Source organism: Chenopodium album, chromosome 1, assembly GCF_948465745.1.
Source record: "Chenopodium album chromosome 1, dcCheAlbu1.1, whole genome shotgun sequence".
NCBI classification, from domain to species: Eukaryota; Viridiplantae; Streptophyta; class Magnoliopsida; order Caryophyllales; family Amaranthaceae; genus Chenopodium; species Chenopodium album.
The window spans coordinates 78,247,716-78,262,629 of NC_137834.1; the positions used below are offsets into that span (position 1 = coordinate 78,247,716).

Genomic DNA, 14,914 nt, shown 5'->3' on the forward strand with positions numbered 1-14,914 from the left:
CGTCTCCCTAGGTAAAGGACTGACCAACCTAGGTAGAGAATGTAAATGCTCCTTAAACCTCTAGAATGTCGCCTCAGCATCCTCCCCCCATTCAAATCTGGTCTTCTTCCTGATTGCTTGGAAGAAGTAGAGGCACTTGTCGCCTGACCGACTGAGGAATCTCCCCAAGGCAGCCAAACAGCCGGTGAGCCTCTGCACTTCCTTGACAGAACGGGGTGACTTCACGTCTATCACCGCCTGTATCTTTTCAGGGTTAGCCTCTATCCCCCTTTGATCAATCAGGAATCCGAGAAACTTCCCAGACTCAACACCAAAGACGCATTTCTTAGGATTTAACATAACCTTGTGCCGCCTGAGGGTGGTGAATGTTTCTTGGAGATCAGCAAGGTGATCCGTCTGTATCTTGGATTTGACTATCATGTCATCAATGTACGCCTCCACATTCCTCCCAATCTGATTAATGAAGACCGTATTAATCATCCGTTGGAAAGTGGCAGGCGCATTTTTCAAGCCAAACGACATCACAGTACAACAGAATAACCCCTGATCAAGTGACGAAGGTCGTCTTCTCTTGATCTTTCTTCCACAGGGGTATCTGATGGAAGCCGGAGTAGGCATCCATAAAGCTCATTAAGGCGTGACCGGCTGTAGAGTCGACCAGACTGTCGATCTTTGGAAGCGGGTAACTGTCCTTTGGACACGCCTTGTTGAGGTCTGTGTAATCAACACACATGCGTCAGGTCCCATTCGGTTTCTTAACAAGGACCACATTGGCCACCCAGTCGGGAAAATTACAAGGCCGGATGAACCTGGCGTCTAGCAGCTTTTTGACTTCGGCAGCTGTCGCCTGACTTCTTTCCTCACCGTGGTTTCTTTTCTTTTGCCGGATGGGCTTCTTTTTAGGATCCACGGCGAGCTTGTGGACAGCAAGATCCGGGCTGACGCCTGGCATCTCTTCCACTTCAAAGGCAAAAATGTCTTTGAATTCCTTCAACAGAAGGTGCAAGTCTGCACCCAAAGTAGCATGAGCAACCGTCCCAACCTTTACAGTACGTTCCGGACGGCTGTCATCCAGAACGAGATCAATGCTGTCACCAGCCGGTCGGGGACGGAGCTCATCTGACCGTTCACCGGTCAGTGATTGCTATTTTTTCTCCTTCTTCACCTCCACCAGCAGAGGTGCCTTTCTTTTCTTTCCGGCTGCTAGTGGGGCGGGTGCTGGGTCAGCATCCTTGACATTGTCAAGGTCTATTGGTTCCTAGCCGCCTGGGGTTACAGTGTCTCTGACGGCTGAAAGATAGCACTCTCGAGCCGTCTTCTGATCCCCATTCAGGGAACCAACAGTGCCATCATCCCTCTCATACTTGATGAGCATGAGAGATGGGATGATTACTGCCTTTTCTACGTTGAGGGTTGGCCTGCCAAGGATAATGTTGTAGTCGGTCAACTCCTCAACGACCAAGAATCTGACGACAATGTGTCGTCCTTGGCCCTTCTCTCCCAGCCGGATGGGTAAGTCAATTCTTCCGGCTAGGTAGACCATCCCACCCCCAAAACCAACCAAGGGGTGGGTGACCGAATGCATGCTGCTGACATTGTATTTCAGCTTTTGCAGGCACCGGAGGCTGATGATGTCTGATGAGCTGCCGGTGTCAATAAGGATCCGTCCAACCAGCTGGTTGGCAACCTTACATTCAATGACAACCGGGTCATCAGGCGGACGGCAGACGCTGCCCCTATCCTTCTCAGTAATCAAGAAGTCTGGGAAGGAGGTGCTTGCAGACGCCTGCTCATCATCATCCTTGTCCATCTTTCGAAGATGGCTCTTGGTGCCCCGGATGGTAGGGCCACCACAGGAGAACCCGCCTGCTATTGTGTAGACCGGCTCCTTGTCGGTATCCGAGCTACTAGCAGGCTGGGGGGTAGTCTTGGAGGACTGACCCTTGCTTTTCTTTTTTGCCCCGGCTGGGGACTTAGAAATGTAGGACTTCAACAGCCCTTTGTCAGCCAGACGGTCCAACGCCCGCTGAAGACTGAAGTAGTCGTTGGTATCATGGCCGACCTCCTCATGGAACTGACAGAATTTATTTTTGTTCCGTGACTGGACAGAACTCTTCATAGGATTCGGCTTCTCAATGGACAGCCGGTCCTTTACCTCCATGAGGATGGAGTTGCAGTCTTTGTTAAACTCGTACTTGGGGATGTACGGTTTAAACTCTTTCTTTTTCTTCTAGGACGGCTGGTCAGAGTCAGTAACCGCCCAGACTTCTTTTCTTTTCTTGCTCTCTTCTTTGTTTTTGACCGGCTGAGCAGACCGGCTGTCTTTCTGTTTGTCGGACTTCTTAGAGTCCGACTGGTTACCAGGCGAGCAGAGGTCGGTAGCTTGGATGTAGCTTTTCGCCTCCCTCAGGGCCGCCTGTAAGGTGAAAGCCCCTTTTCTGACTAGGTAGAACTTAAAAGTCGACCCGTCTCTCAGACCCTTGAAGAAGTCTGTAAAAGCTACCTCGTCAGACAGTCCTTGAATCTGAATTCTGATCAGATTGAACCACCTGACATAGGAGCGCAACCCTTCTCTCTCTCTCCCTGCTTAACAGTGCTCAAATCAAGGCTTGTTTTCTTAGCAGGGATGTTCATTGAGAAGTTGGAAGCAAACAGGAAGGCGAGCTTCCTGAAGCTATCGATGGATCCGGCCGGCAAGTTGCCAAACCATTGTTGGGCAATGCCCTTCAATGTAGCCGGGAAGCACCGACACCAAGTGGCATCATCCAACCCCTGCAGATACATGAGGTTGGTGTAAGTCATAAGGTGGTCTTCCGGGTTGGTGGTACCATCATAGGTACCAACCAACACATTCTTAACCTTGGCCGGCTGGGCCGCCTCGTTTATCTCCCGGGTGAACGCAGAAGGCTGTTCACCCAGGCGCAGCAGACGAAGCTGCCAGTCCAATGGCTGGACATTTAGATATGCCGCCTTACCTCCAAAGAGGATCGGCTGCATGAAATGAGGGGGATACTGGCCGTAGACCTGAGTAGGCACATACGGTACTGCTCCAATCATATGAGGGCCAGAATGGACGGTATTACCGCCTGTCTGACTCTCATGCAAGGAAGATGCATTCCCGACAGAGGTATTGTTAAAGCTGTCAGGAAAGTTCGACGTAGAAGCCGACTCAGACAGCTGCTGATTTCTCTTCCGGTTGATGATCTCCCGGGCATCAAGAGGTGACTTCTTACTTCTCACTGGCTGTTGAGTCCGGCGGGAGTTATTGTTATTCCCCTTGGGAAGAAGAATTTTGGACCAATCAATGGTCCCGGCTGCCTTCTCCTTTGGATGAGGAGTGGGCTGCCGATCTTTGACTGACTTCCCCTTTTCCAAAGGAGTCTTCTTGGCCGACTGACCTCTACTTGGGCCAGCCCGGCTCTGGGTGATCAGCTCTTTAATTTCACCCTTGAAACTTGTCATGAATCTCATGAGCTCGTCTCGGGTGACAGGCGCTGATCCAGCTGCCGTTTGGGTTTCCCCTTCCGGCTGCCCAGGGGGTCTACTTGCACCCGCCTGGGAGGCACCCCGCTCCAGAGTCTCTCTGGGCCGGATGCGCTTGATTCTGAGAGAGCCGTCTTCAGCTGTAAAGGTTTCGACCTGAGGATCTTCATCCTCCTGGTCTGTAAAGACCTCTGGGTCTTCGCCCAGACGGTTAGGAGGTGGTACAGACTCTTGAACCATCTTCGAGGTACTCTCCCCACAGACGGCGCCAAATGTTTTGGGTGTTTTTGTCCCTCGGGAGAGTTACAACACGAAGACTGATCCGGGGCGAGCTGTACCTGCAAAACAAACGGAGACACCGGTTGGGTGGTGCTTCGCCTCCGACGCACAAGTTAGAAACTTGAAGGGAGAAAAAGGTGCGGAAATTTAGGTAGGGATCTGCTCGGATTCCAAGCTCAGGATGTCTCTATCAAAGAGTAAATGTGTAATAAATGATAAAACGTGCCCTCAAAAAGAGGGACATCTCCCTATTTATAGGGTCTTTGGGATTTGTGCCCCTGATTAGGTCACTGTACCCTAATCAGTGGTGGGTTGCGCCGCTTTGCGGCTTTCTCGGGATTTGGGCCTGAAGGCCGCCTTTTTCCCTTATTTTCTGGAGTGACACGTGTCAAGCAGAGATTGGTCCACTTTGGGCCATCCTGAGGCTGACACGTGTCATCCTCTGATTGGACCACGTGGCGGGGTAAAATTACCCTAAACAGAACTCTTCATGTACCTATTAGGGAACATGCTCCAGCTCTCATGGGAAAGCCTGCCAAAGGTTCCTTCTGCATCTCGTTAGAGAATATCTTCTGGTTCCTTTGTGGTTTGGTTCTTGTGGGAGAACCTGCTTTAGGTTCATTCATTCTCTCATGTTCCTCTTCAAGTCTTCTATGTTCCAACCCATTGACATCACCTAAGTCAGTTCCTGTCTTCACATAAACACTTATGAGAAACATTAGATTGAAGTTTGTTTGTCATAAACAAACTTCAAGTGAGAGAACTAATTAAACTTAAAGCTTATGTAAATACTCCTACACATATACAACTCATGTATGCATAGTGTACTTACCTTATGAGGCTAACATATGCAAACACCTATTTACATAGTTACCTTCATGGTTCTTTAGCCATCATCATGTTTATCAACCATAACACTCATCATTGTTCTTGTTTCTCTATTGCTTATCATATATTGCTCAGGTTCCCTATATATATATATATATGTGTGTGTGTGTGTGTGTGTGTGTGTGTGTGTGTGTGTGTGACATTGCTCAGGTTCCTTGTATCCTGTTCCAAGAATAACTTGTTCTTTTTACGCATAACTTAACAAACACGTTAGATAGATAATCATCATTAGTTTACAATCATCAAAACCTAATTACTCAACAAAATAGTATCACTACATAGTCAATGGTACTATCTAAGCTTTCAACGGTACATTTAAAAAATGGCCCCACTTACCCATCTCTCTCCTCCTTTCTCTCATCCTCATGTGCTTTTTGATATTTTAGTGTTTGTTATGCATTTGCAAATGCATAACTAACCTCCCTCACTACTTCCTCGTAGGGAAGATGTGTCAAGCCTCAAGGAGGTGCGGGGATAAACTAAAAAAAAACACAAAGGGGAAAAAATATGTTTACCAAGTACGAACTACGATGTAAGATACTCCACTATGATTCTAAGAAGCAAATAAATCGAGAAAGGCCAAAAAGAAAATCTAAGCAAATAATTAGAGAAAAAAAGAGTAAACCATACAACTTACCACAAAATAGAAAGAAAAGAAACCAAAGTAAAAATGAATATTTGCGTCATTTCATGCTAAGCTTGGTGTCGCAAAATTATTGCCGTGATAATCTTCTTTTGCATTAAATTGGACTGTCAAAATAATGTGGCAAATGATTATTCAATATTCATTGAACAACTTTAAGGGAAAACCTTACCAAACACTATTTCAAAATGAGTACACACTCCATTTTATCATAAGGCATTGTTGATTTTAGGCCCTATTGTCTTGCAAAAAGTTATGGTAGACAAATGGTACAACTCATTTAGATATGGTTACACATTAGTAACAACCAACATGTAATTAATTAGAATGTCAACTTAATTTTGAACTTATTATTTTAATATATCTTTTAGTTAGTGTTTACTTTTTAATTGAGTGTTTTTTGTATTTCGTTGTTCACGTTTCTCCCTTTTATATCTTGTTCTTATGGGATTCTAATTTTGGTAATCATGATATTCATAATGCTTGTGCGTTGTGAGAAAAGAGAATGTCATATTATAAGATGTTTACCAACAAACCGTGTTTAATGTCTTAGTATAATCTGTTTCTTTTTGTTAAAGGACATGTTGGGGGCTATCATCCCAAGTCCTACATGAAAGAAATAAGGATGAGATTTCCTTATGAGTAAAAGCACACTCCATTAGTATAAGATCTTTTGAAAGATGTTTAAAAAATAAATTCGTTCAGGTTAGGCTCAAAGCGGACAATATCAAACTAATGTGGAGTAAAGCGTGCGTGCGATGGGTGACCCGAGACTAATAGGACCCACTTAACCAAAAGTTCAATTTGATTGTTGGAGCAGAATGATGTTGATTATTTTTTTCAGGTTAAAACTTCATCAAATAGCATGATGATCGGCTGGAGGATAATCCAATTGTCGAAACATAAGAAAAATCAGTTGAAATTGTTCGTATCAAGGTAGAAGGAGGTTGACTCGCCATAATTGCAAACAAATTAAATTGGACGATATGATACCCTGTGATAAATAAGAGGTTCCGTTTACTGTGACCTTACATATACAAGTACTTTTTAAATTGGTGTTAAGAGAACTGCAAAATTAATAATGCAAATGGCTTGGGATCGGATTCGATCTCGAGTCTTGGGTACCATCCCCAAGACTTTAATAAACTAAATTAGTTGACATCCACACAATTCATAAGTGCATCAATTTCCTTAATGTTTACACGTTAGTTAAAGTGGATTAAGTCATTTAAGTTAAATTGTCTTGAAAACATGTGCTTCCAAAGTCTTCCAATTTTTTCTAATTTTTGTTTTTTTAGTCTCGATTATCTTTCATCCACAAATAAGATTCAAGATAAAAAAAAAATGACGAAATTAAGATACATATTTAGTTAATATGCCTATAAATTGAACACAAATCATATAAACCAACATACTTTATCACAAAAATATGTACAATGCATTCTCATGTCCAAAATAAAGGAAACAAAAAAAAAGGGGGTGAGAAGAAGTGCAAATACATCAAAAAACAACAAGAGCAAATCTCATGGCCTCCATAATGCATGGATACGATTGTGACACACAATTTTTACCGCAATTGAATCGCCACACGGCCACACCACAAGATTTATATTATCTTTATACACCAAATTTTTTATAAAAAAAAAATAAATAAATAAAAAAAAATTAAATAAAAATATGAATAAAAAATTAATCAAAATCAAATTAGGCTAAGTCCCAAGATTTATTTAAAAGTATTTTCGTCATTTCATATGACGTTTACTCCCTTAGTCCCATAGCATCTCAAGTCAAGAGTGTTATTTTCCTATCACTACTACTTCTATAGATAGAACTATCGTCATCATCTTCGTCATCAACATTATTTCCCTTGTCTAATTTGATTTTCACGTTTGTCTTTGATCATTATTAATTGGCCTAACACCATAGTTAAAATAAGTTGTTGAAAATTTTCATTTAAGGCACACGTCGCACTTAACACCATAGTTGATGGTGTTTTTGCTACTACACATATTTCAGGGTGCTTAGGTGCACCTAATCCATAATTTGAAGTGTTGCAGTTAATTTTACCTAAAAAATAAAAAATAAAGATGACACTGTGTGTTCAAATGGTTTTGTACTTGTATTCAATTAATTATAGTTTCTAATTCTAATAAAGATGGTATACATTGTGATCAAATATTATGCTAGCCTATTTAAATAGTTATATTATTTAAACAAAAACTATTCTATTTGTAAACAAATACTAGTCATTTATATTTTCTAGTCAATTTTTTTATGGTTTTTTAGGTTTTGTGTTATTGAGATTTGGACAACGTCGGGATAGTTATGGTTTCATGTTAATGGTTATAATTCCTTATGATTCATATATATGCTTTTTGGGTTAATATATAGTTATGTTTTTTTTTTTGCTAATATACTACCTCGGATCATATTATATGCAACTTTGGAATTTTTTATATGTCACAAATAATACCCCAAAGTTGCATATATTACGTTCCGGAGGTAGTAGTTACATTCTTTGGGTTATCATTTTTGGAAGATATTTATGATTTTTTAATTAATAAATTTGGTTTTCTGTTTTTTTGTTTTTTATTTTACAAATTCATATGATATATGTCATATAATGAATAAATAAAAAATTAATCAGACTTATTAAAATCATGATAATTTTTTTAAACTGACAACAGAAAAGCAAAATAACCTTTTTCTAGTTTCTTGTTTTTGGTTTTAAAAAAAATATGAAACAAAAAACAATGTCAAACAAACCTTTAGTTAATAATAAATGAGTGTGTGGCGAAGACACTTAAAAATAGTTAATTAGTTACTTGTACAGTTGTACATATGGTTTTCAAAACGATGTCATATGAGAACTCATAAGGTTAAGGATTAGGAATGGCCGAAAGGGTAAGGGCCGGGAAGGGGAGGGGGGTCGATTTCAGTGGGGGGGAATAGGGAGGGGGGATTTCCGGTGGGGAGAAGGGAAAGGGGGTGTTTTCCGTTTGGGGTGGGGATCGGGGCAGCAAGAACGGGAAAAGGGAGGGGGCGTAGGTGGGGGAAAGGGAGGGTGGGGTAGCACCGGCTGGGGGGAGGGGGTGGGGTCGTGCCGGCGCCGACAGGGGGAGGGGGTGGCAGTTGAGGGGGTGGGTGGCAGTGAAGTGGAGGGGTGGCTGCAAGGTGGTTGAACGGTGGCTAACGGAAACTGTAATGACTTAGTCTTTGGTAGTGAAATATATATTTTAGGGATTTGTATGGTAGCAAAATAAAACTTTTTTTAAACGGGTAGCAAATGTGATAGAGGGTGCTTTTGATGGTAATAAATGTCAATTTTTCCTTTGTTTTATGGATTTGAAATGTAATTTTTAATTTAGATGTGTTGTATGTATAATTGAATGATAGATACTATGTTTGTTAGTTACTCGTACGCTTCGGATTGTAAAAATTGACTACCAATATCTCTACCCTCCACTATCATTACATAGACTTTTCAAAAAAAAAAAAAAAAAATCCCTCAAAAAGCCTATAAAATAAAGGGCCAAGCCAGTATATAAGATCATATATACTCTACGGTGCAATAGCACAGAGACTAGAGAGTGATGAACAGCATGGAAAATATGGATCATCAACAGGGTAGAAGAACCACCAAATCTAACCAAAGGCCTAAGGGTGGCCTTATTACAATGCCATTCATCTTTGGTACGATTTCTTCACCCGAGTTAGGTCTTTAATAAGTACTCCCTCCGTCCCTTATCTAAGGCCATGCCAAGGCGACCTTATTTAGGGACCGAGGTAGTACTTTTTCTATCCTGTGTTTTTTATATGATACTTTTATTTTCATCGTCTTTAAATGATTATATTTTCATGTTTTGCAGCAAATGAAGTGTGTGAGAAGTTGGCCGTGGTAGGATTTCAGACAAATATGATAAGCTATTTAACTGAACAGCTTCATATGCCATTAACCAAAGCTGCCAACACTCTTACTAACTTCGGAGGCACCGGAAGCTTGACGCCGTTGCTAGGTGCCTTCCTCGCCGACTCCTTCGCCGGCAAATTCTGGACTATAACCATTGCTTCAATCATCTACCAATTGGTACGTAAACCATCTTCTCTCTTTAAATATTATTATCTACAATATTAGTACACTAATGCTTCACTTTTTGAAAATTCTATAGTGGTTGTTTGAAATATGACTTTCATAATATTTTAATGATTACATAGTTTATAATTAACGTATTTTTATCCAACTAATTAATTATATTACTCTATTATGAAAATGAATGTCATATTATTATAAAATTACATAGAATTTGTTCATATATAGTTTCTAATTTAGCTAATTAAGTTCATTTATTATAACAAATCTATACTTAGTATTTAAAAACACAAACCATAATTTTTCATATGACACATGTCATTACAAGTCACTCACTACCACATATGACACATGTCACCCCTTTTGATCTTTTTGTTTAAGTCTTTATACATTCTATAACTTGCAAATTCAATTAAGAAAATGAAGTGTTTCATTTCCATCATAATAAAATAAAGTTGAACCAATTAATATACATCACATAAACATATGAATTGAATTATATAAAAGTTGTCTTTTCAACTAATAGACTTAAAATATAACTTAAACCAATATGTCATTTTATATCCTAAAATCTTCATGTATATATATGTATCTAATAAATTTTTTTATCTTTTTCCACAGTTCTATCCTCATTCTTTTTTTTCCTTTTAAGTTTTAGCAATGAAACAATTACTTCGTATTTCATATCAAAAGTTTCAACTATTGAAAAAATACCTACATATGAAATAACCTAGATAAGAACCCGTGCATTGAACGGGCCAAAAGGCTAGTTTGATATTAATAACATCCGTCCTTTAAATCTTATATTTTGATAATTGAGTTAAAAATAATGATCTGATGCAAGTTTAAGTAGCGGGGCTTTTTTAAAATAGTCCAAACTAGTTTTTGTCTTGTCTTTCTTGTTTTTTATAGGCTTGTTGTATGTAAGAAAAATAATGTTTTGAAATATTTAAAAGTTGTCCTCAAATCTTAAATCACTAAATATTACTCCGTATTACGTAGACTAAAGAAGAGAATTTTGTAAGAAGGTGAAATATAATTTGAGATAATTCATGTTCTACGCTAGTTTAACGTTAAAAAGAGTATAAACTTGTATGTTCAATTTCTAAAAACAAAAATAACGTAAGAGAGTAGAAAATAAGTAGATATATTGGACATATTTCATCTTCTTTCATAATTGGTGTCCAAAAAAATATATACTTTGTACTTTATTTGTATCAGTTAACGAACTCGTTAATCTCAGCTGATTTGATTACATGAAAAGAAAATATCACCATAGATTTGTACACAAAATTAGTTGACATTAACTTAATGAATAAAAAGCAGCAAGGCTAATTTGAGTAAAAATGTCATTGTTGTCCATTATTCATAGACAATTAATATGTTTAGTAGGAAGATCACATAAAATGCACTTAAAATGAAATATAGGCCCCATAACTATTTACCAAATCATGTAGTACAAACCACGTAACTAAATTACCAAATCACGTTCAAGAGAATACTAAAAATAGGTAATTTAGACGAAATTATGTGGAGACTTTTATTAATTTTTCGGTTCATATAATAATTATGTCATTTATGATGTTATTAAAAATTTTAGTTTACTTTATACAGTCATATAGAATCTAAGTCCATTTTTGTACAATAATAACAATGTATTGTACAAAAATTCGACAAAATAGGGCATGATAAGCTTGACAATATCAGCAATAGTACCAAAGCTAAGGCCACCACCCGGGGAAGAGGCAAGTGGAGGACAACTTGCAATTTTGTACATTTCCATCTATCTTGCAGCATTAGGTTCGGGTGGGATCCGACCCTGTGTCGTGGCATTCGGGGCGGAGCAATTCGACGAGTCGGATCCTAAGCAAAAGAATAGCACGTGGAAGTACTTCAATTGGTATTATTTTGCTATGGGTGCATCCATGTTAGTGGCAGTAACGGTTTTGGTTTATGTCCAAGAAAATATTGGATGGGGAATTGGCCTTGGTATACCAACTATCTTAATGGTTGTCTCTATAACTAGTTTTGTATTCGGATACCGGCTTTACCGGCATTTGGATCCGTCCGGGAGCCCGTTTACCCGGCTTGCTCAAGTATGTGTGGCTGCCTACAAGAAGAGGAAATTGCCTATGGTAAATGACCCAAGGTTGCTCTATGAGAATGAGGGGCTTGATGCTCCTATTTCTTTTGCAGGGAAGCTTATTCACACCAAACATATGAAGTGAGTCTTTCATTCCTCTCTCTATTGTGATTTGTTTCTTTTTATTATTATTGTCCTTTATATTATGTTTTCATATGCGTATGTATTCAGTCTTTTTCGTAATCATTTAATTTTAAAAATAAATCTCCAATTTAAGAGAAATTCAAATGTCCTAACAACTGATAAAATAGAAGGATAGATACAATAACAAAATGAACAAATACAATAATTGATCTCGTGCATGAAACTATTAGACTATATATTCAATAAAAGTATCTAAGGATTTGAGGCAATCCTCTCACTACTTAAGCTATGTATCTACATTCTCCCGGTCATTAATTCCATGAGATATATCACTAATTAGCGAGATGGGTTCAATTCGTTGTTAGATACCTATATTAAATCATGTGATACGTATCGAATTGAAGTCTTTCCATTGCTTGGTATTGGATCAAGTTGATAGAAAATCCCTAATAATACTTTTCTTACATATCATTGCAAGTTGATAATTGATCACCTTGACTTCAGTACCGTACAAAATGAAATTAATACAAAGTAGGCAAGTAGCTAGTACGTAACACCAAGTGATCAAGGTGAGGGCTACATAAACTGAATTATTGTATGTTCGTTCTAGTATGATATATACCGCAAACTTTTCAATACTATACTATAAGAAGTGTCAAATGAGCTTCTAAATTATCAGAAAACAGCAAAAGACTTTGGGTCAAATATGGTCCCAATAAGAATTACGACTGAAATTTGAAATATTGTGAGGTTTTTTCATGTAACAATTTTGGTTTATGTGCATGTTCTTTTGTGGGCTTTATGGTATGCTTGAATTCTAGGCATAAAAAACGTTAGGCTAGAGACATAAAATAGGTGATTAATAATAACTTGTGTGTCAATTTGTATATATCTGTCACATAGTGCGCGTCATTTCCAAAATAACTATATGTGATTAGCGATTTATGGTTGGGTTAATTCTACTTTTATGTTATAATTCAATTAATTCTATATGACTTGGAGTATATAAGTGTTACAATATTAACTTTAATTCAGTACGTAAGAGCAACCACAATGACTAGCTACATGTGTGTATAGTTGTCACATCATTATTTTCTTAGTTAAAAGAAGCTACAACATCTAAGCTACAACCTTCACAATGGTTAGCTATTTATTTTTATAATTGAGAATAATAGTAATAAACAAAAAATAAACATAAAACAAATACATACAAATATTAAACAAATCAATGTAAGTGCATTGGGTGGAGCAAAAGCTCCGATCCATGAAGCTACAAGTTTTGGGCTTAGCTACAACCTTTGTAGCTCCCTAATGGTGAGCATGTAGCTCTACAATGGTGAACATGTAGCTCCAACTATTTATAAATTGCAAGCAAGTCCTTTTATACTACCATTGTGGATGCTCTAAAAATGAGTTATGTTTATCAAAAATTAGTTTAGTTGAACAAAACCTTAACATAAAACATAAATTGAGGAGAACACAACCTTAAGTAATAAGCCACCTTTGAAAACTCAATTACAAACCATTGCTAATTTAGAAATTGTGATAGCTGATAACTTTAAAAATAAATATATACTCCCGCTGTTTTATAATATATAATCGCAACACTTTGAGCGGCACACATGTCAATGCACAATTTTGACTATTAACATTTGTAATTAAATATTCGGAAATTTTGTGAAAAACTACCTATTATAATCCAGAATTTGCGAAAAACTACCTATTAAAAAAAATGTTGTAATTGACTACCTAATTTTTGAAAAATGTTGTAATTTACTACCTTTACGCCGGATTATGAAGGAGTTTGACCAAAATTCTCCGGTGTTGACTTGGTCACGTGACACTTGGTGAAAGAAAAGGGTAATTAAGTGTCACGTGATGGTCACGTGACTAAGTCAACACTGGAGAACTTTGGTCAAACTCCTTCATAATCCGGCGTAAGGTAGTAAATTACAACATTTTTCGAAAATTAGGTAGTCAATTACAACATTTTTTTAATAGGTAGTTTCCCGCAAATTCTGGACTATAATAGGTAGTTTTTCACAAAATTTCCAATATTATTAAGAAGAATAAATGGTTAATATAATGAAAATAAACTGAAAGACTAATCCAAAAATATTTTACATGGCAACAAATGTTTTATATATATGGATTATATATTGGTAAAAAAAACATAATCAAAGTAAACATATGAAAGTGCAAAAGTCAAAGTGTTGCGATTATTAAGAAGGAGTAATTCTTATTTCAAGATTGAGAATGTAGATCACACTATCATCATACTAAATTACTAATCATTAATATAAATGTACAGATTTCTTGACAAGGCAGCCATAGTGACCGAAGAAGACAACCCAAAGACACCAAACCTATGGAGGCTAAACACAGTTCACCGCGTAGAAGAACTGAAATCGATCATTCGAATGGGACCGATATGGGCTGCTGGGATCATACTGATCACAGCTTATGCACAACAAAGCACATTCTCCTTACAACAAGCCAAAACAATGGATAGACACCTAACTAAAACATTTCAAATACCGGCAGGTTCAATGTCCTTTTTCACCATATCCTCAATGTTAACCACAATTGCGTTGTATGATCGTGTCCTCATCCCTATAATGCGTAGACTTACAGGCCTTGATCGCGGTATAACCTTCATACACCGTATGGGGGTAGGGTTTGTTATCTCTATAATGGCTACTTTTGTTGCTGGTTTTGTTGAACAAAAGAGAAAACATACGGCAATTGTTCATGGCCTAGTCGACGACCCACATGCCATTATTCCTCTGTCTTTTGTTTGGCTTGTGCCTCAGTATGCCCTTCATGGTATGGCTGAGGCATTTATGTCTATTGGTCACCTAGAGTTTTTCTATGATCAAGCACCCGAGAGCATGAAGAGCACCGCGATGGCTTTGTTTTGGACCGCGATTTCTCTAGGGAATTACTTGAGTACTTTTATGGTTTCGATGGTGCACAAGTTTACAGCTACTAAAGACGGGTTGAATTGGCTGCCGGATGATAACCTTAACAAGGGAAAGTTGGACTACTTTTATTGGTTGATCACGTTAATGCAAGTGTTTAATTTTATCTACTATGTAGTTTGTGCTAAGTTTTACACTTTTAAGCCTGTTCAATTGCAAATGAGAGATAGTGATGGAAGTAAGAATGAGTTAGAGCTTGTAACTACTCAAGAATAATTAGAATGAGTTATGTATGTATTTAGATTTCATCTTATGTAAAGAATAAGATATTGTGCCATAATTTTATTAAAAATTAATAACAGTACTAATTTCTCTTTGGTGTA

The 14,914-nt window shown here is 38.1% G+C and overlaps 1 protein-coding gene across 1 annotated transcript; it reads left to right on the forward strand.

The window, feature by feature from the left end:
• The first annotated feature begins 8,828 nt into the window (after window positions 1-8,828).
• Window positions 8,829-14,914, forward strand: LOC145558044 (protein NRT1/ PTR FAMILY 3.1-like). The gene is made up of 4 exons (XM_081619200.1): window positions 8,829-8,986; window positions 9,163-9,380; window positions 11,066-11,607; window positions 13,922-14,914. Exons 1-4 carry the CDS (start codon window positions 8,887-8,889, stop codon window positions 14,805-14,807), a joined length of 1,746 nt encoding a protein of 581 aa, XP_081475326.1. The 5' UTR covers window positions 8,829-8,886; the 3' UTR covers window positions 14,808-14,914.

Coding starts and splice junctions, on each gene's coding strand:
- LOC145558044 (XM_081619200.1), top strand. CDS start 8,887: ATGAACAGCATGGAAAATATGGATCATCAACAGGGTAGAAGAACCACC. Junction 8,987..9,162: donor TACAATGCCATTCATCTTTG/GTACGATTTCTT, acceptor CATGTTTTGCAG/CAAATGAAGTGTGTGAGAAG. Junction 11,608..13,921: donor ATTCACACCAAACATATGAA/GTGAGTCTTTCA, acceptor ATAAATGTACAG/ATTTCTTGACAAGGCAGCCA.